The sequence below is a fragment of the Saccopteryx leptura genome, chromosome 10 (genome assembly GCF_036850995.1).
Source record: "Saccopteryx leptura isolate mSacLep1 chromosome 10, mSacLep1_pri_phased_curated, whole genome shotgun sequence".
In the NCBI taxonomy this organism is placed as follows: Eukaryota; Metazoa; Chordata; class Mammalia; order Chiroptera; family Emballonuridae; genus Saccopteryx; species Saccopteryx leptura.
This window is the reverse complement of record NC_089512.1, coordinates 40,018,042-40,044,252: the sequence shown is the minus strand read 5'-3', so window position 1 is coordinate 40,044,252 and position 26,211 is coordinate 40,018,042. Positions and strand designations below refer to the sequence as shown.

At 43.3% G+C, this 26,211-nt stretch overlaps 2 protein-coding genes across 3 annotated transcripts in view; one reads left to right on the top strand and one right to left on the bottom strand.

Moving 5' to 3' along the window:
- STAG1 (STAG1 cohesin complex component) overlaps positions 1–5,785 on the top strand; it is a 475,156-nt gene extending 469,371 nt beyond the window's left edge. For both annotated transcript variants that reach the window (XM_066352127.1, XM_066352126.1), the window contains 4 exons: positions 1,174–1,284; positions 1,820–1,934; positions 3,591–3,671; positions 3,757–5,785. In XM_066352127.1, coding sequence (XP_066208224.1) covers positions 1,174–1,284; positions 1,820–1,934; positions 3,591–3,671; positions 3,757–3,780 — 331 coding nt within the window. In that variant the 3' untranslated portion in view covers positions 3,781–5,785. The remainder of the gene's footprint in view (positions 1–1,173; positions 1,285–1,819; positions 1,935–3,590; positions 3,672–3,756) is intronic.
- Positions 5,786–14,230: 8,445 nt separating this feature from the next.
- Positions 14,231–26,211, bottom strand: part of PCCB (propionyl-CoA carboxylase subunit beta) — a 67,726-nt gene continuing 55,745 nt past the window's right edge. Inside the window, exons 11-15 of the mRNA XM_066352137.1 lie at positions 17,412–17,519; positions 17,053–17,153; positions 16,536–16,634; positions 15,485–15,584; positions 14,231–14,499 (exon numbers count right to left, since the gene is read on the bottom strand). Of these exons, the coding sequence (XP_066208234.1) occupies positions 14,378–14,499; positions 15,485–15,584; positions 16,536–16,634; positions 17,053–17,153; positions 17,412–17,519 (530 nt within the window). The 3' untranslated portion in view covers positions 14,231–14,377. The remainder of the gene's footprint in view (positions 14,500–15,484; positions 15,585–16,535; positions 16,635–17,052; positions 17,154–17,411; positions 17,520–26,211) is intronic.

The following is a 26,211-nucleotide window of genomic DNA, read 5'->3' as shown; positions in this document are numbered from 1 at the left end:
TCAAACATGAGTTTTCGGTGTCCCAGGCTGACACTATTCACAGCACCACACTGCCTGGTCAGACAAGAGAGAGAATTCTTAAACTCAAACACGTTTAATTGGTTAGAAACGAAAAAAGTGTTAGAAGTGTTTGGGTTCTGGGTTCCCTAAGAGGACCTTTCTTCAAAGCTGAAGGGATAATTGTCAGCAGCCCCTGCATAACTGGGCATTCTTAGAAGTTGGTTTTACCATATGACCAGCTTCCTACAGAGTGGTTCCTTATTTGAACTGCCTGCCTTGCTTCCCTGACCTTACCACTTGTCAGTTCCTCCTGGCTGTGGTCTGCCTTTCTTTCCCTGCTGTAGGTTTACAGGTTTAATCAAGGTGGTAGCCCTACATTATTATGTAAAGATAGCTGCTTAGAGAGAACTTCATGCAACAGATTTTATCTAGTAAAAATCATTAAAGTTTGTATCATGTGAAAGTCCCAAGAGGCATGTTATGTAAGAGTTCATGTGCCAATAAGTAGAGTATAGGTGAAAATTTGGCCCAGCATTCACCTGACTCCAAATCTCAGAAGGATAGAGAAAAATTTATACTCTTCCTTGTTCAACTCTGGAGGTTTCTGAGCTATCAGGCTAGCATCCTTTCTGTCCCCTACCTAGGGAACTGGTTTCCCAAGTAGGAATACTTGCGAGTATGACAGCCGCTGAATACAGAGATCTGAGAAGCAGTCATTTGGCAGGGGTTTGGGAATGAAGTTGATAATTGAAGCACCTGTAGGGGAGAGATAATTTTTCCTCCACTCTCTTAAGCCCCCACACTGACTCTGAAGAGTCTGTCTCCAATAGGAGGAGGGTTTTTGTCCAGGACATTTTTTTGTATTTACTATTTAATTGTTTTCAGCTCAGAATAACTTACCCTTAGGAGGCGTATTTTGGGATTTCCTTTACACCTAGGAACTAGCCACAGCCAGCTTCTCTTGGAGACTTAGGAATCTCTTTGGGCAACTGCCTGCCATTTCTACAAAGGCAGATCCTTTGATAACACTCTCACCACGCCTGGAACAAATCCAGCTAATTCCCCCTACACAGAGATTAGGCCAGCCAACTACAGCCTTTGCACAGTTGCATGGAATTTAGTAGCTAATTTAATTATCTGCTGCCACAAAGTGAATAATAGTGCTGTCTTTAGTCCTCAGATGCAGATCTCTTGGTTAGGCCAGCCAAAATTAGAAGACTTAAATCGGAAGGACAGAACAGGAATGAACTACATGAAAGTGAGAACTGGAGTGAGGCATGCCGTGTAAGTGTCACATCCAGTATCACAAGAACGTGACTATGTGATGCTGGTCATTTTGTGGAATGACTTGGGCTTCTCCACTGTGTGGTTGTAGGAGTTAAAATCATAATTCAGGATATGCTATGCAGCATAGGACGGGAATGGAAGGCATGGGCCTTGAGGTTTCATTGTTTAAGTCCTGTGCTGCTACTTGCCAGCTACGTGGCTTTGGGCAAGCTCTAAAACCTGTGCTCAGGTTCCTGGTTTGTAAATTCGGGATGATGACAGTACCAACTACTTAGAGTTTTAGAGAAATGGATACATAATTAAATAAATGTTTACTATTACTGTTGTTGCATTTAAATTATAATTCTGATGAGTTGAGATGAATTTTTGAGTAAACCGAATGAATGATCTTTAATTATATTACAGTTCAGTTACTATAATTTGTGCAGTCTACAGGTGGTAATTGGAAGATTGTTTAGAAGATCTAATATAAGAGCCAGGACTCCAAATTCAGTGAATCTGAATAGCTTTCTGACTGCTTTTTTCTTATCAGTCGGGGCCTAATGGAGGAAGATGCAGAGCCTATCTTTGAAGATGTGATGATGTCATCCCGGAGTCAGTTAGAGGATATGAATGAAGAATTTGAAGACACCATGGTAATTGATCTGGTAAGAAAAGTCAATACATTTTTCTTCTGGTTAAATGAAGACATTGGTGTAAGACAGTTTTACTTTTAGAAGCCTGTGGGAAGAAGAGGGAAGGGTAGCACTGACCAACAACAGTAGGCAGGGTCAGCGTTAAGGCTTATGGGAATTCAAATGAACCTATGTGGTGTTCAAGCCTGCAAAGCATCAGATTTTGAACTCTTGCAGTAACAACCAGTTCCTTCTTATTACCTTCTTGAAAACATACTTTATCTGGCCTCTCGTTATACACTGTGCTTCCACAACCAAATGCAGAATATGGACTAGGTGTATTAAGACATTGTCAGGATTAATAATGCTTGGAAGTTATGTTTTGTTTTGTTATTTAATTTCCATCCATTAGAGATACATATTGAAGGTAATTATAGGTGAAATGACATGGAGAAGAAAAAACAGATGATTCAGTGAAATAAGATTTGCAAATGTTTGACAGTGGTTGACGGGGTGATGGCAACATGGAAATTCATCATACTTTCTCTTTGTATTAATTTGCTTTGTATTAAATAACACTGAGTGGGTGATTTAAACCACAGAAACTTTCTCACAATTCTGGAGGCTAGAAATCTGAGATCAAGGTATCAGTAGGGTTGATTTCAATCTGAAGTCTCTCTTTAGTTCTTGCAGGTGGCCACCTTTGTCTTTACAAAGTCTTTTCTTTCTTCTTCTAAGGACATGAATTATATTGGATTAGAACCCACCCATATGACCTCCTTTTACCTTAATTGCCTCTTTAAAAGCCCTATCTCCAAGTAACAATCACATTCTGAGGTACTGGGGATTAGGACTTTAACATATAAATTTTTTTTTTTTTAAGCTTTTTTTTTTTTAATTTTTTAATTTTTATTTTATTTATTCATTTTTAGAGAGGAGAGAGAGACAGAGAGAGAGGGAGAGAGAGGAGAGAGAGACAGAGAGAGAGAAGGGGGGGGCTGGAAGCATCAACTCCCATATGTGCCTTGACCAGGCAAGCCCAGGGTTTCGAACCGGCGGCCTCAGCATTCCAGGTCGACGCTTTATCCACTGCACCACTACAGATCAGGCTTAACATATAAATTTAGAAACATAATTTAATCCAGGGGTCTCAAACTCGCGGCCCGCCCACCAATTTTGTGCGGCCCGCAGACTGGCCCGCAGATTAATCCACGAAGTTTGATTAGTCTGTGGGCCGCACAAAATTGGTGGGCGGGCCACACGGCCGCGAGTTTGAGACCCCTGATTTAATCCATAACATTCTGCATTGTATGTTTTGATTTTCCATGAGATTATGTCACTCCAATCTACAACCTTCCTTTCCCAAGCTCATCATTTCCTTCCATCTCCCTGCTTTGGGGAGTTTAGTGAATTTTACAATTATACTATGATTGAAAGATATTCTCTATAGATCCCAAAATTATTTATAGGCATTTACATGTTCAGTTGATTCATACCTTTTTTCCTTGTCTGATAGTTAAAAGCCAAAGTTATTTTTTTAATGTATGCTCCATGTAAAAACCAGATTATTTTTTTTAAATTGACCCTTAACAGTTCTGTATATTTATGGTACCATCAGCTGCTTATTATCTTCCTTCATTGTCTTAGTGTACCTCAGGAAAAAATGAAATATCTGGCTTCTCTTTCCAGCCCCCATCAAGAAATCGGCGAGAGAGAGCAGAGCTGAGGCCAGATTTCTTTGATTCTGCAGCTATCATAGAAGACGATTCAGTAAATGCTAAATTACTACGTTTTAACTTTGGTTTCTGGGTCTTGTTTTTGCATGAAGTTATTAATTGTGTTTCTCATTTTCTAGGGATTTGGAATGCCTATGTTCTGAAGCCTGAAGAAAATTTACAAATCTGGAACTCTATTATTTAGAGCTAGAGGCCTATATACTGTGATAGCTTGTATGGGGGAAAAAACACTTTTGATGTGATCTGATTTGTATTTTAATCAAATGATTGAGGTCAATCCCCTTTTGCAGTGACAGAAGAGGAGCATGTAAATTACCCAAGAGAATGTTGGTGAATGTCACCTCAGAAAAGACTGACCTGAAAAATCATTTGTCCTAATATTGGACTTACCCAATACAGATGTGTTTTTCTGGAAGGAGGAAAAATTTTAAATTTTTAAAACAGCTGTCAAGATAAACACTGTTATACACCTGTTTTATGAAAACTCAGCATTGAGTAAAAAAAAAAAAAAATATTTTTAACTTTATTTTCCTGTTGTACAATTTAAAAACCGTTTTAACATTTTGCCTTTTTATGTTTTAAAAGCTAACCATTTTTATTAAACCTATGAGTAAGCAGCTCATTTTAATTGCCGAAGAGTGTTTTGAAGCTCACTGGATTTGGTTGACCTTGTGGAATACAGAAATATGGAGGAGCATAATAATGACAAGTTAAGAGGAAATTCTGACAGTGCATCTCTGCCAAAAACCACATGCCCTCTATGGATATGGATTCCCAGATTTTATATACTCTTGAATAAAAAGGTTTATTTTTATTTATAACGGGCATTAAATAAGAAATGTCCATGCAGCCATTTTTCCAACAGATGCTGTACACCGTTCATTTTATATAGAATAGGGAGACTAAAATACAGTACATTTTCTATTGGTATTTGTTCTGTGCATTTTTAGCAACTTCTACCAGCAAATAAAGTATTCTCAGTAAAATAAAAATGGTTCTCAAGTTATCAGTTTGCTGTTTTTACCACTTATCTCATGCCCTGCCAAATTCAAGTGACATAGACTTTCATTTTCCTAAAAAGATAATCATAGAGAACTCCTTTGCCATGCAGAAGTAATTTTAAGTGTAACATAATTGTGTCTACTTCCCATGCACTTAATACCTTTATGCGCTAATTTTGTGAATTAAGTTTACAGATTATAGAAGTATGTGCTGCATAGAAGTCTGTGCTTAGAGGGTGAAGTTCCTAAGCTTACCTTGAAATACAGCTACATTTCAGTGTTAAATGTGCATATTAAGAATAATTCTTTTGGGGAAAGAAATTATGAATCTTCAGGACAGCCTTCAATGGTTTAGAGTTACAGTCTGCTTAGACCTTTTATGACTTGCTGCTATTGTGTTTCTAAAAACCCTCTTAGTTGCTTCCTTTCTGATTTTTAAAGTAAGCCTCAGTTTCCACACCAATCCATCCACAACTGCTTCTGGGCTGGTTTTTAAAGTAGCTACAACAGAATCATGAGGCTTGCTTGCCCTTTTTACCAAAAATGAAAAGTTTTTTTTAAGCTGCATCCACTGATTATCTTTTGTCCAGGAAAGCGAAATGGACTTTCTTCATCCTTTTAGTAAACGAACACAAAATGGATTTTTCTCAACACTTTTATAGTTCTGAAAAAACTCAGTTGCCAAAAATATTTTATTTGCTAATTTAGCAATTCCTGGGCTCCAGTTAGGGGGGTGGGGCTGAGGTCTTGCTTTCTTCCAGAGACGTGGTCTTCATTGGAAGTGAAAAGGCAGGAATGGCTGAACAGTCCACCGTGCCAGCCCTGACTGTGGTTCTGGCCAGGGAGCAAGCCGGGAGGTGCTCTAGCACATGCACAGATTGATCCTTTGCTTGACAGTTCCATGTGGAAAACAGATGCTGACTTAAGAGTTGTAGGACTACCATGCAACAAAAAAGGCTTAATATCTACTCCAATGGGTTTCCAGTTCAGTTTGAAATCAGTCGAAATTTTGTATTTCCAGTGTCTCTTTGATTGGTTTTGCTAGTAATTCTGTAAATTGTACATTTGCAATATGAGGTTTTTTTTTTCCTTTTGTACAATTTGAAACTGATGCTTCACCTTTCCTTTAATAAACTATTCAAAATCAGGTTGTGGCAGTCATCCTATTGTTCCTACTAGGAAAGCTTAAAAGAGTTGATTTTCTGTCCCACTGCTCTTGAGTTTGCTCTTTCAGATAATTTGTTAAATAATGGCAAAAGTACTGTATCAGTGAGATTATTTTTTATTTTTAAAGAAAGAAATTTAGAACTAGCTCATTTCTTTCATTCCTTGGATTTCCCATGAGAGAATGGGTAAGCCAAGTTGCCTGTAGTTCAAGAGGAAGTCTCTTGCAGGCGGAGGCCTCCAGGGACTATCCACTGGTATACAGCCTGAGTCCTCAGCCCTGCCTGAGATCCAGACCCTCGGCTTGTACATGGTTGCCCCCTCGCAATGATCCTTTAAAAACCACTTGGATTCTGCATTGCTGTAGAAATAAGGGTTTTTCTTGATACTGGTGTTAGAGGTCACACCCTACACATTAGAGGCCTGACCAGGTATTTTGGGCTGTGTTCATCAGGTGCCCTAAGATGTCTCCAGAAAAGGCAGGGATGCAGGGGCTAAATCAGCAGATGAGCTCTCCGGGCAGTTAAGGACGGAAAGTGATAAGGATAGATTTGTGTCTCCCTCTTGAAGGGTATAAGTTTATGAAACAAGACCAGGGCTTTACTCATGTTACTCAACCTTGGGACAAGTTTGTAAACTTCCCAGATGTTACTTTACTGTGACTTTTGAGTACATCAAACATAGAACAGTGTTTTCTTAGGAAACAAAGACTTAGTGCCTGCTCAGGCTTTTCAGTATGAATAGACCAAAAACTCAGGTAAGGTTCCACCCCAGAACCTACTACCAAGGTTGCCAATCTGCCCAAATGTGTTGGGCAGATTGGCAACTCCACAGAGGCCCCACACTGATATATTACCTGTTAAGTGGCCACAGCTCTTGCTTGGAATGGTGGCGATCCCATGCTAACAAGTGCAAGAGAACATGAAGACAAGCAGTTATTGCTGAAACAAGAAAACCACAGCTGTCCAGAAATGCTTGGGAACCAGAAGGACATGAATACATTTGCCAAACAGGTAAAGTCTAGGCTGGTTCAGGAGTGAGGTGAGGGTCTTCCAGAGGTTCTCTGAGTGGGCAGAACACATCTAAAACACCAACATAGTTCATCCAGAGGCAGAGACAAAGACATGGTTAGAAAGGAAGCTGGAAGAACTTTTCTCAAACACAAGCACTGGAAAGCTGCATGTGGATGTGCTCCCCATTATTCCAGCAATTCAAAAAGATGGCTGACTGGCCATCAAGAATGACGTAGGAAAACTCCAATCTAATAGCTCTTTGGGTCCTCAAGATGATGAGTGAAGCATACCACCACATTTCTTATCCCAATACTTAAAACTTATCCCAATCACCTCATCATTTGTAAGGCAATAATTCTGACTAGTTTAGAAAACAGGCTTGGGGTTCAGAAAAAATCCACCTGGGCTTTACCACTTATTGTTTGGCTCTGGTCAAAGTGGTTTATTTTTACTTGGAGCAGGGCAGGGGCAGGTCCTTACTTAGAGCAGGACACTCGCAGTTTCTCCCACCTTCTCCAACTCTCAGTTGCCAGCACTCTGCTTACTGAACCCAAGTCCTCTATAGTTACAAGAATCAACATTTTTCTTTTCCCCCTTAAGGTGAGAACATTTGTTGGGAAAGGCATTGACAGCAGTGAGAATACTCACTGTCACTATTCTCAAGGCATTCTGTGGTCCACAGAGGCTGGTCTAGGAGGCAAAGCTTCCAAGGCCTTGAAGCTTTATGTTTCCTTGGCCACAGCTTAGTGTTTGGATGGGACTTCTCCCACCATCTCTACTCCAATGCTTTCCAGAAGCCTCTTGACCAAATACTTTACTGGGCTGGTTCCCCTATTAGCAGGCCCAGGCACAAAGTCCTTTTCAGCACCCAGGTTTCACAACCTGGTAAAACACTTCTTAGAAGCCTTCCCCAGAAAGCAAGAAAAAAAAAAATAACCTCGTGCTTGCTATTCTTACATGGATTATAACACAGTTGTCCCCCAAACAGTTCAAATCCTAGACTGGCCCCAGAAATCATACTAGCCAATAATGTTAGGCTGTTAGAAATACAGTACTGACCAACCTGCATGACTTCCTTAGCCAACAGAAAAGCTCAGTCTGCTACACCTCTCCCAGCTTCCAATGGCTTACAGTCTTCCTATTGGTTCTGGTTCTGTATAAGAGTACAAAGAACCTCTGGCCAAACAGTCTCTGCCCCTCAGGAACTTACCACCTAGTTAGGAACACAAATACACGTGTAAGGAGGGGAAATACAATCAAGTGCTTTTTAAAAACCTGCTGAAAGCAAAATCAGGTTGAGTTCAAATTTGAGATGAACTCATGGAAGGAGGCCCTTGAGCATGAGCAGACTGGAAAGCAAGAGTTCCAAGGTGCAAGGTGGTGACAGGACTGGGCTTAAAAAACACAAAAACCTCACTAGGCAAGCAAAGGAGGGACAGACAAGAACCTTCTACATAGGCCAAAGACAACAATAGTGTATAATCCACTGAAGTGCTAGAGCAGAGGACAATTAGTCTCTTAACTCAGAACAGGGTTGGGGGGAGGCCACAGAGATGACAGTAGAGACTGTTGCAAAAGTACTCAGAGTCCCATTCCCAACTGGAGAGGGAAGGAAGATGTTCAAAAAAATTAATTCCCAAGGACATAGGTCTGGCTACCTGGAATGGTGGGATGGCTGGTGAAATGGGGAAGAAAGTAGGTGATGATCACACTGGCTTTGGTCAGTATGAGTTTTAAATAATAAAACATCCAAGCAGGGCTTACAGACCTTTAGAGTCAAGGGGGCTGGAACAAGGGGAAGTCATCAATAGTTAAAGGACCCGGACTCTCGCCACATAATAAAGCACACCCCTGGGGCACACTGGAGCAACACTTCATGGTTGGTCTTTCTGATGAAACTACCTAAAACGGGTAGTCAACCTTTTTATACCTACCACCCACTTTTGTATGTTAGTAGTAAAATTTTCTAACTGACCACCGGTTCCACAGTAATGGTGATTTATAAAGTAGGGAAGTAATTTTACTTTATAAAACTTATAAAGCAGGCCCTGGCCGGTTGGCTCAGCGGTAGAGCATCGGCCTGGCGTGCAGGGGACCCGGGTTCGATTCCCGGCCAGGGCACATAGGAGATGCGCCCATTTGCTTCTCCACCCCCCCTCCTTCCTCTCTGTCTCTCTCTTCCCCTCCCGCAGCCAAGGCTCCATTGGAGCAAAGATGGCCCGGGCGCTGGGGATGGCTCCTTAGCCTCTGCCCCAGGCGCTGGAGTGGCTCTGGTCGCGGCAGAGCGACGCCCCGGAGGAGCAGAGCGTCACCCCTGGTGGGCGTGCCGGGTGGATCCCGGTCGGGCGCATGCGGGAGTCTGTCTGACTGAGTCTGTCTGACTGAGTCTGTCTGACTGTCTCTCCCCATTTCCAGCTTCAGAAAAATACAAAAAAAAAAAAAAAAAAAAAAAAAAAAAACTTATAAAGCAGAGTTACAGCAAGTTAAAGCATATAATAATAATTACCAAGTATTTTATGTTGGATATTTGCTAAGTTTGGCAGAATAAATCTTTATAAAACAACTTACTATAGTTAAATCTATCTTTATTTATACTTTAGTTGCTCCACTACCGCCCACCATGAAAGCTGGAACACCCACTAGTGGGCGGTAGGGACCAGGTTGACTACCACTGATCTAAAATCTCCATTTTGGTATGACTCTTAATGCTTTCCATACGCAATAAAATAAAGTCTACAAGAATGGGGGAAACAAAAAACTCTGACTCTCAAATTGAACATGACCACCTAGTTACTAATCCAAATAATTCAACCATGTATCTCCAGTTTAAAGACAACTACAAAAAAGGTCTTGAAGTTTACCCTTAGGTTTATTATTGGTATAGTTGTAGTGGCTCTGAAACTATTGTAGGATTGAGCAAATGAGTAAAATATGTTGAAGATAATGGGAGTCAGCTTTATCACTGGGAGAAGACAGACATAGATATGGAATAGAGGAAGGCAAAGAACCAGTGTGTTAGATTGGAATGAAAAGTTTCAATATGGTCCCTGGCTGGGTGGCTCAGTGGATAAAGCACCATCTTAGCACATCAAGGTCACAGGTTCAATCCCCCGGTCAAGGCACATATGAGAAGCAATGAGTTCACAACTAAATGGAACAACTAAGTGAAATGGTGAATTGATGCTTCTCTCTCTCCCTCTCTCCCTCTCCCTCTCTCTTAAATCAATAGGGAAAAAAAATGTTTTTAAATAACAAAGTTTTATATAAACTCAATTTTAAAATTATATATACAATGAATACATATTTATATATACATGTTCCTTACATAACATATGTATATATGCAAGTATCTTTTTTTATTGATTGATTTTAGTGAGAAAAGAAGGGAGGGAGACAGGAACACTGATCTGTTCCTGTATGTGTCCTGATAAGGGATCGAACCAGCAACCTCTGTGCTTTGGGACGATGCTCAATCAACTGAGCTATCTGGCCAGGGCAATATATGCACATATTTGTGTAAATACTTCCTAGTCTGCTAAAAACAACCTAGAAGCAATGACACCGTGGTATTAATGTGAACATCTAGTGCCAATTACAGCTTCCAAATGACATCTAAAAGAAACCAGGGCTCCTGGAGAAATCACTATTGCAAGGCTGGTACATCATCGTGTGTCATAAAATAAGGAAGTGTGCAGAAAATTATTGGAATATCAAAAGGACTGAGCCAACTTGAACGAGCTCCCAGTGACCAAATCAGGAAATCTTGTACATCAAAATAAATAATATTAAATTTTACACAAATCCAAGAGTCTACATTTTTTTTATTAATAAACATTTATTTGCTAACACATTTATGTAACACCTATTGTGTACCAAGCACAGGCTTAAATATGAATAAAATATGGCTTCTAATATTTAACTCTTGCCTGACCATGCAGTGGCGCAGTGGATAGAGCTTTGGACTGGGACGTGGAGGACCCAGGTTTGAAACCCCAAGGTTGCCGGCTTGAGTGTGGGCTCATCCATCTTGAGTGCAGGCTCTCCAGGTTGAGCACAGGGTTGCTGGCTTGAGCGCAGGATCATAGACATGATTCCATGGTCACTGGCTTGGACCCTAAGGTTTCTAGCTTGAAGCCCAAGGTCGCTGGCTTGAGCAAGGGGTCACTCAGTCTGCTGTAGCCCCCCTGGTCAAGGCACATATGAGAAAGCAATCAATTAACAACTAAGGAGCTGCAATGAAGAACTGATAGTTCTAATCTCTCTCTCCCTTCCTGCCTGTATGAACCTATCTGTCCCTCTCTCTAACTCTGTCACCAAAAAAAAAAAAAGAAAAGAAAAGAAACTAACTCTTGGGGTAGGGTAGGTAGGGATGGAGCAGAGAGAAAAATGTGACAAACTAGAATGTGTCATTGAAAATTTGATAGGGTGATAGCACAGTAAAAATTATTTCAGAGAAAATTTTTTTGTTTTTCAGTGAAAAGAGGGGAGATAGTGAGACAGACTGCCACATGCACCCTGACCAGGATCCACCTGGCAGCCTCTTTTGGGGCCAATGCTCAATCAACTGAGCTATTTTTAGTGCTGCTGAGGCTGAACTCAGAACAATCAATCTATCCTCAGCACCTGGGGCCATGCTCGAACTAATCGAGCCACTGGCTGCAGAGGGGGAAAGGGAAGCAAGGGGGAATGGGAGGAGAAGAGAAGCAGATGGTCTCTTCTCATGTGTGCCCTGACCAGAAATCAAACCCAGGATGTCCGTACACAGGGCCGATGCTCTATCCACTGAGCCTACCTGCCAGGGCCAGGAAAAATGATTTTGAAAATCCACGAGTTTAAACTGATAACAAAACAAAAATGAGAAGAAAAAGCTCTTCCAAGAACGCCAACTAATAAACACAACATAATTACAGGGTTAGAAATGTTTTGGGGTTTTTTTGAGAAAGGGGCAGGGAGAGAGAGAAACATATTTTACAATCAATGTAGAATAGCTGATTGAGTCAGGATACTAAATGGCTAGTCAAAGTATTGGATAAAAGTTTGTTGACAGACAGGCTTAAAAGAATGCTCCGCCCTGGCCGGTTGGCTCAGTGGTAGAGCGTCGGCCTGGCGTGCAAAGGGTCCCGGGTTCGATTCCCGGCAAGGGCACACAGGAGAAGCGCCCATCTGCTTCTCCACCCCTCCCCCTCTCCTTCCTCTCTGTCTCTCTCTTCCCCTCCCGCAGCCAAGGCTCCATTGGAGCAAAGATGGCCCGGGAGCTGGGGATGGCTCCTTGGCCTCTGCCCCAGGCACTAGAGTGGCTCTGGCCGCAACAGAGCGACGCCCCGGAGGGGCAGAGCATCGCCCCCTGGTGGGCAGAGCGTCGCCCCCTGGTGGGTGTGCCAGGTGGATCCCGGTCGGGCGCATGTGGGAGTCTGTCTGACTGTCTCTCCCCGTTTCCAGCTTTGGAAAATAATACAAAAAAAAAAAAAAAAGAATGCTCCCAGATTAGTTATTAATTACAAAGAGAAAATGATAACCTTTACAACCAGCACTTCAACCAAGTGATCTGAGTCCATTTCATCAATGATGAAAAAAACTAACATCATGGGTTTCCTAACATGGTACATGGAAAGAACACTCATGTACATATTACTTTTACCTGATCTAAACATCTGGAAGCAATCAGACAAACCTAAATTGAGGGACATTCAACAAAATAATTGGTGAACACTTCAAAAATGTCAGTCATGAAAGACCACATAAGATAGTGAGGCTTGGAAGTCCCCAGTTTGATTCCCGGTCAGGGCACACAGGAGAAGCACTCACCTGCTTCTCCACCCCTCCCCCTCTCCTTCCTCTCTATCTCTCTCTTCCCCTCCCGCAGCCAAGGCTCCATGGGAACAAAGTTGGCCCAGGCACTGAGGATGGCTCCATGGCCTCAGCCTCAGGCTAGAATGGCTCCGGTTGCAGCGAAGCAGTGACCCAGATGGGCAGAGCATCACCTCCTAGTGGGCATGCCGGGTGGATCCCGGTCGGGTACATGCAGGATCTGTCTGTCTGCCTCCCTCCCACTCCCCTACCCCACCCCCACCTCTCACTTTGGAAAAATACAAAGAAAAAAGGATAGTGAGCTTTGTTTCCTAGGAAATAAACACATTTTGGGGAAACAAAGGGTCAGCATTCTGCAAACTTACTCTCAAATGAGTCGATAAAAATAATAATTATAAATTTATAGAAGAGATGAAACAAATGTAGAAAATGTTAAAGCTAGAGAATCTAAGTGAAGGGTATATAGCACAAGTATATAATACAACTCCTACAACATTTCTAAACAAATAACATAGGGTATTTGCCTGAGGATCTATTCTGTTAGACACACACATACAGTACTTGACAAATATCTCATTTAATCCTCAACAAATCCTAGAGGTTTTTAAAGAAAGGGTGTGTTATTTATTTTATTTTATTTATTTTTTACAGAGACAGAGAGTGAGTCAGAGAGAGGGATAGACAGGGACAGACAGACAGGAACGGAGAGATGAGAAGCATCAATCATTAGTTTTTCATTGTGCGTTGCAACACCCTAGTTGTTCATTGATTGCTTTCTCATATGTGCCTTGACCACGGGCCTTCAGCAGACAGAGTAACTCCTTGCTGGAGCCAGCGACCTTGGGCCCAAGCTGGTGGAATTTTTGTTCAAACCAGATGAGCCCGCACTCAAGCTGGCGACCTCGGGGTCTCGAACCTGGGTCCTCTGCATCCCAGTCTGACGCTCTATCCACTGCACCACCGCCTGGTCGGGCGAAAGGGTCTGTGATTTAAAAGTAAGGAAACTGAAGTCTAATCAGATAATTTACCTTAAAAGCTTATTATCTCACTTGTAGAGAAAAAAATTAACTCGTAGAGGGAGAAAACAATACACAAAGGTGTCAAAATAAGGGGCAGGTCTAGGTGACAATATTATATACTGTTTTCTTTCTAGTTTCTTGATTTTTCAGATTTCTACCATAAAAAATTGAGTTTATGCTAAAAATATACCAATTGATATTTTTATTAAAGGAATTTTTTTTTGACAGAGTTAGAGAGAGGGACAGAGAGGGACAGACAGGAAGGGAGAGAAATGAGAAGCATCAATTCTTTGTTGCAGCACCTTAGTTGTTCATTGATTACTTGTTCATTGATTGCTTCCTCATATGTACCTTGACCGGTGGGCTACAGCAGAGCAAGTGACCCCTTGCTCAAGCCAGTAACCTTGGGGTCATGTCTATGAGCCCGCACTCAAGCCAGCAACCCCACACTAAAGCTGGTGAGCCAGCACTCAAGCCAGTGACCTCAGGGTTTCAAACCAGGGTCTTCCGCGTCCCAGTCCAATGCCTCTATCCACTGCACCACCGCCTGGTCAGGCTAACGGAAATAATTTTACAGCAAGGCACAAATGAATCTTTCTAGAATTTAATAAAATTAGCCATTCCAAGTAATTACTGTTACTTAGATTCTCAAGTTTCATGATTGCAAAAAAGTCAGGAATAAGTTCAAATAGCCAGGCAATCAATTAGCTCCTAGTTAATTTTCCTTTGATTTGTTTACAATGGAATATTTGCATGCTTCCTCCAAGGACGTTGTACCTTCTTGCTCGCTAAAACATCCAGATCACAGCAGATTCGGACACGTGTAGTGGAAGGCTGGATGATGTCATCCACAAACCCTGGTGAAATACAGAAAAGGGAGATCATATGCATCACCCAATGATGCCACCCTCCAATCTTGTGCTCACCCTGGGCACCATCTCTGAGACACACAGTGTGAGCTGGTTCCAGCTTGATATAAGAGGAGCTGGGTCCTTTGAACCCTCTCCAGATTCCCTGGAGCTCCCCTGTTCCTCTGGCAGGTCCCCAAATTTACAAGAAAATGTGACCTCCCTCCTTGCCAAGATAAATTCAGTAGGAAATAAAAAAACATATATTTTCAAAAATAGCTACAATTTCTCCCATTCTTGTACACAAGTCCCTTTATAATGTGACTCTAACACTCCTCCCATTAAGAAGCAGATTCTATTTCTTGTGCCCGACTTTATGATTTACCACAAATTTATGATTTGCAACTTCCAAACCTAGGCCTCAAGATATCTTACAGCTTTCCCCCTCAGCCTTTTGCTGCTTTCAGGACACCACGTAAAGCAGCACAGACCAGTCTCCTTAATAAGAAACCATATGGAGAAAGTCTAGCTGATGGCCAGCACCAACCATGTAAGAGGCCATCTTGGACTATCCAGCCCCAGTCAAGCCACCAGATGACTACAGCTGAATGATCCCAGGCAAGACCAGCAGAAGAACTACCCAGCTGAGCCCAAACCAGACACTGATCAAAGAACCATGAACCCCAAAAAGGGAAGAGGGGTTGCTTTAAGCCATTCTGTCTGTGGTGGGCTTTTATACAGTACTAGGTAACTAGAACAAAACTAAGAAATGTAGTCATTTCAGCAATGTTCCTTGGATCTTAGTTAACAACAACAAAGCAGCCTATACAGGCCCCACTGTCCTTAAGTGCTGACTGCCCAGGGACAACCCAATCCTTAACAGTCTTCAGATTCTACTGCAATGGCAAAGCAGTTTAGTAAGACTTTTTAAAAACAAAGAATGAGCAAGTAACCAACAAATGAACCAAGATACTTTCCCCATCACAATTCCTACCTCTCACTGCTGCAGGAAAAGGGTTGGCAAACTTGTCAATATATTCTGCTTGAGCATCTTCCACATTCTTATGTCCTTTGAAGATGATCTCCACAGCACCCTGCCATGAGAGGAGTTCATGACTTTCCCTGGAGAGAGATCCCAACTCGAACAAACCTTACTCTCAACTCATTATCACTTTCTGTGGCTGCAAACTTCTTGGTAAATCAAAGTGTACTGGAGCAAAAGGCTAGCTCCAGGTGCTAGGACATAGAGTGGGCACTGCCTGCAGTCAGCCCTCTGGCTTCCAGGGGCTATGTGATGGGATGCTCAGCTGTGGCCCCAGTGATAGGCAGCCCTAGCAAAGCCAACAGCTTGTCTCCCCAGATTCCATTTACCATAAGGCAACTGCACTTATCCAAATACAGGTGGCCTATTTTCAATTACTACAGCCACGGTTCCCTGCATCAAGGAGAAGTAAAATGTTTTCCTTTTCCATTATCCTGAGCCTGGAGTACAAAATTCTGTGGCTAGAGGAGGGCACATTGGACTGAAAATGTAGGAGTACAGGGGACTGAAAGATAATCCTTCACATCAGAACCCCTAAAAGTCAGCTGGGAGGGGCAGGAGTTATCTCGTTCAACCCCAACAGCTATTTCAAAGCAGGAAAGGCGTGTGGAATAGGCTGAGTTCAATTCTACGGGATCAGATCAGTGGCTCTGAGGCCCTCCTTAGGAGATGAGATGGGGTTGGGGGAAAATGTACAATCCTCCCAAAGGCTAGTTCAGCTGACTCATCCCTTTACTGACAATCTCAAAATCTATTCTGGGCTCTTGCCACTCTGAGCACGAAGACACCAGCACAGGCCTGAAGTGAGAGTGCAGGACAGGAGGCACAGCTGACCCTGGGGCCCCACAAGGGAAACTTGCCAAGATCTAGGCCCCAACTCCCTGGAGTCCTGGATCATCATGGGGGCCCTGGTCTCTCTCCAACAATTCCCAGCTGTGCGCTAAGCTCTGCTGGAGAAGTACCGACCTTGGACCCAAGAGAAGGGAAAGCCAGAGGTTCTCACCTTTGCTCCCATGACTGCAATCTCTGCTGTGGGCCAGGCATAGTTGGTGTCACCACAAAGATGCTTGGAGCTCATGACATCATAGGCACCACCATAGGCCTAGAACAAACCCATATGCTGAATGTTAGAACTTGACTCAACCAGATCATATCCATGAAAGGCCCCAAGAATCCAAATGAAATGAGGACAAAAAGAAATAGCCCTCGTGGCTACTGAAAGCCCAGTGCTGAGACCAGGTAGCCAGAGCAGAGAATACACAGGTACAGGCCAGAGGCTGTTCCCAGTTAACATTCATTGTCTTTCATGGCTTTTCCCCACGCTGTTTTCAGTTCCCAGAGATGAGCGTGGACATCTCTGCAGAGTGTCTCCAGGGCTGTAAAAGCTGCCCTCACACAATCTTTTTAAGAATGAGCAAGGCATATTCCTCCTTCCCCCACTGAGACCCTTGGCCAAATCTCCAACCACATCATGCCATTAGCAGTGAGTAGGCTCACAGCCTCCACTGTGAGTTTCTCACCTTCCTGGTGATGACTGTGACTTTGGGCACAGTTGCCTCAGCAAATGCGTAGAGAAGCTTGGCGCCATGCCGGATGATGCCCCCGTACTCCTGCGCTGTGCCTAGGTCATGAGGAAGAGTTACTAGATGCACACAAAAGCCCTCATAAGGTCTGCCTGCCACTCTCAGCTGTGAGGTCTTGTTCTGCTCCCCAACGAGCCAAGAGAGGACCAACCCTCACACAGCCCCATGTTCTGGACACCCAGAATATAGAGAAGTCACAGATCTTCAGGGAATTTAGCAAGAAGATCTCCAAATAAAGTGGGTACCTCACTGGGCAAAGCCACCTCTCCTGGCCCCCACCTCTGTCAATGACTTACCAGGCAGAAAGCCAGGGACATCAACAAAAGTGATGAGTGGAATATTGAACGCATCGCAGAATCGGACAAAACGAGCCCCTTTCACAGATGAATTAATATCCAAGCATCCTAAAAGAGAGAGATTATCTACCCTGAGCTTCTGGGCAATTCGCAGTTCTACTCACAATGGGGATGTGTTCTCAGCAACCACACAAGAGCTTATTTCTCTGGAGGTACCAAAATCTCATCAGAGAATGGTAAATGTTTTTCCTCACACTCCAGAAAAATCAGGGAGGACAGGAGAGCCCACCAGGCCCTGGCCAAAGAGGGCCCAAGAGTGGCCTCGGCACACAGGCTCTCCTGCTGGGAGCACAGCCCAGTGCAAGCAGATTCTGCCTCATGAAGTGAAGGACGCTGCCCCTGATGCACAGCCTGGGTTATCCCAGTGGAACCAGTAGTGGGAGGTAACATTCAGGGATGGTCTTAGGGAGTGCCTGTAGCTTGGAATCAAATTCTGGCCCCAGTGATTATAGCTATGAGCCTTGGGAAATTACTTCACATTTCTGAGGCTGAGATTCCTTTCCTGCAAAATAGGGGTGTTACTACCCCCTACCAAGGTAGGAGCATGAAAGGAGATGGCATTTGTAAAGTGGCACAAAGTAAAGAGCTCAATTACTAGTGTATCTCCCCTCCTAGAACAGTTCCCAACACATCTATGAGGTCAGCATTACTCGGTACCACAGAAGACAGGGATTATGACAGAATGCAGACCAGAACTGCTCATCAGCACCAATGCAAAAGTTCCTAAGACATTATCAAATCAAATTCTTTGATATATAAAAACTAAGGCAGCCCTGGCCGGTTGGCTCAGTAGTAGAGCGTCGGCCTGGCGTGCAGGAGTCCTGGGTTTGATTCCCAGTCAGGGCACACAGGAGAAGCGCCCATCTGCTTCTCCACCCCTCCCCCTCTCCTTCCTCTCTGTCTCTCTCTTCCTCTCCTGCAGCCAGGGCTCCACTGGAACAAAGTTGGCCCGGGCGCTGAGGATGGTTCCATGGCCTCTGCCTCAGGCACTAGAATGGCCCTGGTTGCAACAGAGCGATGCCCCAGATGGGCAGAGCATCGCCCCCTGGTGGGCATGCCGGGTGGATCCCAGTCGGGCGCATGCAGGAGTCTGACTGCCTCCCCATTTCCAACTTCAGAAAAATACAAAAAAAAACACATAAAAACAAAAAAAAACCCTAAGGCATCCCAAAAAGTCAAGGTTGATTTAATCTGTGAAAACCAATGAAATTATTAAAGCAGAAAAACCATATGGTCATGTCCACAGATATAGAAAAAAGCATCTGACAAAATTCAACATTTATTCCTAATTAAAAACCAGCAGTAAACTAAGAGTACAATGGAACTTCTATAATCTGATAACGAGTATCTACAAAAAAAAATCATACTCATGGATCAAAAGAATGAATAAATTTCCAACCAATTTGCTCTATACTAGTGCTGTCCAAAAGACCTATCTACAATGATGGAGATATTCCCTGGCTGTGCCAGTCAACATGGCAGCCACTAGCCACATGTGGCTGTTATGCATTTGAAATAGGACTAGTACAACTGAGAAACTAAGTTTCAAATTGTATTTAATTATTTACTTATACTATTTTAATTATTATAGATATAATTTTTTTTAAACAGAGACAGATAGTGGGACAGATAGGGGACAGACAGAAAGTGAGAGAAATGAGAAGCATCAATTCTTTGTTGAGGTACCTCAGTTATTCATTGATTGCTTTCTCATATATGCCTTGACTGGGGGCTTCAGCAGAGCGAGTGACTCCTTGCTCAAGCCAGCAACCTTGAGCTTCAAGTCAACAACCTTTGAGCTCAAGCCAGCAACCCTGCACTCAAGGTGGCTTGCACCTGGGTCCTCCACATCCCAGTCTGACACTCTACCCACTAAGACACCACCTGGTCAGGCAAATTTAATTATTTTTAAAGTTAAAAGCTAGCATATTGGACAGATTTATATTTTCAAACAAAGTCTATCAAAATCATAGGAGGTTCTTCCGTAGAAATTGACAAGAGGATTCCTCTAAAATTCATATGACAAAACAAAAAAAACAGAATAGTCAAAAGATTATGCAGAAAAATAACAAAACTGTGAAACATACACTAACTGACTTCAAGACTTACGTACAAAGCAGGGTCTCTCGAGCTTGGCAGTACTGACATTATGAAATGAATTATCTTTTGTGTAGGGGTTTGTCTTGTGCACATAGTATGTTGAGTAGATTGGTACCTCTGGCCTCAACCCTAGAGTCCACCTCCCCATCCACACCTGTGACAACCAAAAAATGTTTCCAAATTTGCCAAATGCCTCAAGGATATCAATATTTCTTCTGGTTGAGAACTATAAAGCTATAGGAATCAAGAGAGTATGGCATAGGCATAAAGGTAGGCAGAAACAACAATGAAACAGGGCAGATTGTGAAGAATTAAACCCACAAACTGATTTTAGACCAGGCACCAAAACAATTCAATGTGAAAAGAGTCTTTACAAATCGTGAGGGGACAATTAAACATCTGCGGGGAGGCCTGGGCCCGTTGGTTCAGCGGTAGAGTGTTAGTCTGGCATGTAGAAGCCCGGGTTCGATTCCAGTCAAGGCACACAGGATAAGTGACCATCTGCTTCTCCAACCCTCCCCACCCACCCTTCCATAGCCATGGTTCCAGCAAAGTTGGCCCTAGGCATTGAGGATGGCTCCACAGCCTCGGCCTTAGGCACTAAAATAGCTCGGTTGCTGAGCAATGGAACTGAGGCCCAGCCAGGCAGAGCATCGCCTGGTAGAGGCTTGCTGGGTAGATCCCAATCGGGCACATGCAGGACTCTGTCTCTGCCTCCATGCCTATCACTTAAAAAGAAAATCTGTGTGGGGAAAAAAATAAAACTAGACCCCCATTTCATCTATAAATTATACACAAAAATGAACTCAAAATGTATCCTAGCCCTGGCCAGTTGGCTCAGTGGTAGAGCATCGGCCTGGCATGCAGGAGTCCTGGGTTCGATTCCCAGACAGGGCACACAGGAGAAGCGCCCATCTGCTTCTCCACACCTCCCCCTCTCCTTCCTCTCTCTCTCTTCCCCTCCCGCAGCCAGGGCTCCATTGGAGCAGGGTTGACCCGGGCGCTGTGGATGGCTCTGTGGCCTCTGCCTCAGGTGCTAGAATGGCTCTGGTTGCAACAGAGCAACGCCCCAGATGAGCAGAGCATCGCCCCCTGATGGGCATGCCGGGTGGATCCCAGTCAGGCGCATGCGGGAGTCTGTCTGACTGCCTCCTCGTTTCCAACTTCAGAAAAATACAAAAAAAAAAAATGTATCCTAAACCTTAACATAAAACCCAGAACTACAAAGCTCTTAGAAGATTATCATCTTTACAATCTTATAGTAAGCAAAAATTTCTTGGACAGGACACAAAAAGCTTTAATAATTAGTAAAAATAGAAACAGGACAATCTTTTAAATAAGCCAAAAGATACCACTAATTGATTGAATAGGAAAGTCACACATCAGGATATAGATTTGTAATACATAGATCTGACAAAGAACTGATTCATATCCAGAATATATAAAGAATACCAGTAATCAACAAAAAGACAAAACAACTAAAAAAAGAAAAACTGACAAAACTTTTCTCTTGCCAAACACATTTTCTGAGATGATAAAAATGTTTTATATCTTATTTTGGATGGTGACTGCAATGCTGTATACAACTATCAAACTGACAAAACCCATCAAAATAAGCACTTGAAAGCTGTACATTTTATTGTGTATAACTCAATAAAAGAAAAATCTTTTCAATCTTCCCACCTACCTCTCTATTCAAAATCTATGTTAATAACCTAAAATAAAGAATCTGCGTCAAACCATGGCCAAATAGCTCCATTGGTTAGAGCATTGTCCTTCATACACCAAGGCTGTGGGTTTGACCCCTGATCAGCGCACATATAAGATCAATCAATGAATGTATAAATAAGTAAAACAACAAATTGACTTCTCTTCCCTCTCAAATCAGTAAGTGTTTTTTAAAAAAGGAATGTGTCAGCCTGACCAGGCAGTGGCACAGTGAATAGAGCAGCAACCTGGGTCCCTGAGGACTCAAGTTCAAAACACCAAGGTCGCTGGCTTGAGCATGGGGTTGCTGGCTTGAATGTGGGATCACAGACATGACCTCATGGTCACTGGCTTGAGCCCAAAGGTCACTGGCTTGAGCAAGGGGTCACTGTCTCGGCTGGAGCCTCCCGGTCAAGGCACATCAGCAAAGCAATCAATGAACACCTAAGGTTCCGCAACTATGAGTTGATGCTTCTCATCTCTCTCCCTTCTGGTCTGTCTGTCCTGCCTCTTGCGGACCTGCGTTCCTGGACTTCAGTTTTCAGCACCATGCTGGGGGCGGGCACTGTTGCAGAGGGTGCTGGGGTCACGGGGTCACGGGGCATAGGGCACGGACTCGCGTCCCTGAGACAGCGCCAATTATAATCGTATTTCACCCCCCACATCCCAGAGACAGGGGTGTTAGTAACGAGCCCCCCTCGGCTGCAGCTGCAGCCCCCACTATAGAGCCTGACATCCAAAGAATGCCCAATAAACCCTAATTCCTACAAGGAAAAACTGAGAACCAAATGGAGACCTCCTCTGTGAGTCTCTATAGTAGACTTTTAGTAACAAATAGGGAATATAGTAAGTTCATGAAATGAATAAGGCTTTCTTCAAACAAAGCATTGACCTACTAAACTTACATTGTACCTTGCCACCCCTTAAACATCACAAAGAGGGAAGTCAAGGAAGCACAATGAAACTAAGTGTTCAGGTTCCAGACGGACTGGGTGGGGCCCCCAGAATAAACATCCTAGGTATCTGTAGATAAATTTTCCAGGATAAGCCAGTTTCTTAAAAAATGGGTTTGTGAGCCCTGGCCAGTGGCACAGTGCATAGAGCAACATCCTGGAGCACTGTGATCACCAGCTTGATCCCAGGGTCGCCGGGTCAAGCCCCAGCCAGGGCTCCACCCCAAGGGTGCCAGCTCGATCACCAAGGTCATTGCCTCGAGCCCCCATCAGAGCACATATGAGAAGCAATCAATGGAAGCAAACTAAGTAGAATAGAATAACATGTTGATGCTTTTCTCTCTCTCTCCCCTTTCCCCACCCTCTCAAAAAAATAAAAATAAAAAATGGCTTGTGAAATTCAACCTGTGCTGTATGGCACCAGAAATTGCAATTGCAATCATGGGATGAGAAAGATCTTTAAGCAGACACAGAAAATAATGTGAAGTCCACACCAGGAAGAACACAGCTAAGAGGAAGAACGGGAAGGATATGTGAACAGTTCAGAACTTACTCAAGGACAAAAGGCATTTTCAGCCTGACCGGTGGTGGTGCAGTGGGTAAAGTGTCAACCTGGAATGCTGAGGTTGCTGGTTCAAAACCCTGGGTTTGCCTGGTCAAGGCACATATGGAAGTTGACGGTTCCTGTTCCTCCCCCCCCCCTCTCCTCTCTCTAAAAATGAATAAATAAAATCTAAAAGAAAATGCATTTTCAGCGTGTAAATTCCTAACATTAAACACTTTTTTCTAAATAATAAAATGGTAAACAGCTCCAAGCCCCCCTGTCCTCCAACAGAAAATTAAAAAAAGAAAAGAAAAAAGCACAGAAACTGTCAAAACCAACTTTGTCAAAACTCTGGAATGGGCAAGGGTTTATATCCAAGTGAAAGCTGAGTCAAGAAAAAGAGCAACTTAAAAACAGCAGGGGCCCTGGCCAGTTGGCTCAGCAGTAGAGCATTGGCCCAGCATGTGGAAGTCCTGGGTTTGATTCCCAGTCAGGACACACAGAAGAAGTGACTATCTGCTTCCCCATCCCTCCCCCTCCTCTCTCTCTCTCTCTCTTTCTCTCCAACAGTCATGGCTCAAATGGTTCGAGCAAGTTGGCCCCAGGTGCAGAGGATAGCTCCATGGCCTCGCTTCAGGTGCTAAAATAGCTCAGTGGTCGAGCAATGAATGGAGCAGTGGCCCCAGATGAGCAGAGCATGGCCTGACAGGATCCTGGTCAGGGCACTTATGGAAATCTGTCTCTTTGCCTCCTTGCCTCACTTAAAAAAATAAATAAATAAACAGTAGGAAACCTCTGTGGGCAGTGTTTTTTTTGTATTTTTTTTTTCTGAAGCTGGAAACAGGGAGAGACAGTCAGACAGACTCCTGCATGCGCCCGACCGGGATTCACCCCGCACGCCCACCAGGGGCGATGCTCTGCCCACCAGGGGGCGATGCTCTGCCCCTCCGGGGCGTCGCTCTGCCATGACCAGAGCCACTCTAGCGCCTGGGGCAGAGGCCAAGGAGCCATCCCCAGCGCCCGGGCCATCTTTGCTCCAGTGGAGCCTTGCCTGCGGGAGGGGAAGAGAGAGACAGAGAGGAAGGAGGGGGGGGGTGGAGAAGCAAATGGGCGCTTCTCCTATGTGCCCTGGCTGGGAATCGAACCCGGGTCCCCCGCACACCAGGCTGACACTCTACCGCTGAGCCAACCGGCCAGGGCCTGGGCAGTTTTAATTATACTTAACATTCTTCCTGGTTCTATAGGCAGCATCCATTCATGATCAAAACTCTCAGCAACATGGGAATACAGGGAACATACCTCAACATAATAAAAGCCATCTATGACAAACCCACAGCCAACATCATACTCAATGGGCAAAAATTAAAAGCAATCCCCTTAAGATCAGGAACAAGGCAGGGGTGCTCCCTTTCATCACTCTTATTCAACATAGTCCTGGAAGTCCTAGCCACAGCATTCAGACAAGAAGAAGAAATAAAAGGCATTCAAGTTGGAAAAGAAGAAGTAAAACTATCATTATATGCAGATGATATAATATTGTATATAGAAAACCCTAAAGTCTCAGTCAAAAAACTACTGGACCTGATAAATGAATTCAGTAAAGTGGCAGGATATAAAATTAATACTCAGAAATCAGAGGCATTTTTTTTTATTTTTATTATTTATTCATTTTAGAAAGGAGAGAGAGAGAGAGGAGAGAGAGAGAAGGGGGGAGGAGCAGGAAGCATCAACTCCCATATGTGCCTTGACCAGGCAAGCCCAGGGTTTCGAACCGGCAACCTCAGCATTTCCAGGTCGATGCTTTATCTACTGCGCCACCACAGGTCAGGCCTCAGAGGTATTTTTATACACCAACAATGAACAATCAGAAAGAGAAATTAAGGAAACAATCCCCTTCACTATTACAACCAAAAAAATAAAGTACCTAGGAGTAAATTTAACCAAGGAGACTAAAGACTTGTACTCGGAAAATTATAAAACATTGATAAAAGAAATCAAGGAAGAAATAATTTATTTCATCTTTTATTTTATCATATTTTTAATTGAATTTATTGGGGTGACATTGGTTCACAAAACCATACAGGTTTCAAGTATGCAACTCAACAAAACATCATCTGTGCACTGCATCTTGTGCAATTTTTCAAGTAATAAATATTTGTTTTATTTTATTTTATTTTATTTATTTTTATTTTTTTTCATTTTTCTGAAGCTGGAAACAGGGAGAGACAGTCAGACAGACTCCCGCATGCGCCCGACCGGGATCCACCCGGCACGCCCACCATGGGGCGACGCTCTGCCCACCAGGGGGCGATGCTCTGCCCATCCTGGGCGTCGCCATGTTGCGACCAGAGCCACTCTAGCGCCCAAGGCAGAGGCCACAGAGCTATCCCCAGCGCCCGGGCCATCTTTGCTACAATGGAGCCTTGGCTGCGGGAGGGGAAGAGAGAGACAGAGAGGAAAGCGTGGCGGAGGGGTGGAGAAGCAAATGGGTGCTTCTCCTGTGTGCCCTGGCCGGGAATCGAACCCGGGTCCTCCACACGCTAGGCCGACGCTCTACCGCTGAGCCAACCGGCCAGGGCCTAAACATTTGTTTTAAATAAAAATAAAAGAAATCAAGGAAGATACAAACAAGTGGAAGCATATACCGTGCTCATGGTTAGGAAGAATAAACATCATTAAAATGTCTATATTACCCAAAGCAATCTATAAATTCAATGCAATACCAATTAAAATACCAATGATATACTTCAAAGATATAGATCACATATTCCAAAAATTTATATGGAACCAAAAAAGAACACAAATAGCCTCAGCAATCTTAAAAAAGAAGAATAAAGTGGGAGGTATCACACTTCCTGATATCAAGTTATACTACAAGGCCATTATACTCAAAACAGCCTGGTACTGGTGTAAGAACAGGCATATATATCAATGGAACAGAACAGAGAACCCAGAAATAGACCCACAGCTCTATGGACAACTGATATTTGACAAAGGAGATAAGGAAATACAATGGAGTAAAGACAGCCTCTTTAACAAATGGTGTTGGGAAAATTGGATAGCTACCTGCAAAAAAATGAAACTAGATCACCAGCTTACACTCACAAAAATAAACTCAAAATGGATAAAAGACTTAAATGTAGGCCATGAAACCATAAGCATCTTAGAAGAAAACATAGGCAGTAAGCTCTCCGACATCTCTCACAGCAATATATTTGCTAATTTATCTCCACGGGGAAATAAAATAAAAGACAGGATAAACAAATGGAACTATATCAAACTAAAAAGGTTTTGCACAGCTAAAAACAATAAGAACAGAATAAAAAGACAAACTACACAATGGGAGAATATATTTGACAATATGTCTGATAAGGGGTTAATAACAAAAATTTATAAACAACTTGTAAAACTCAACACCAGGAAGACAAACAATCCA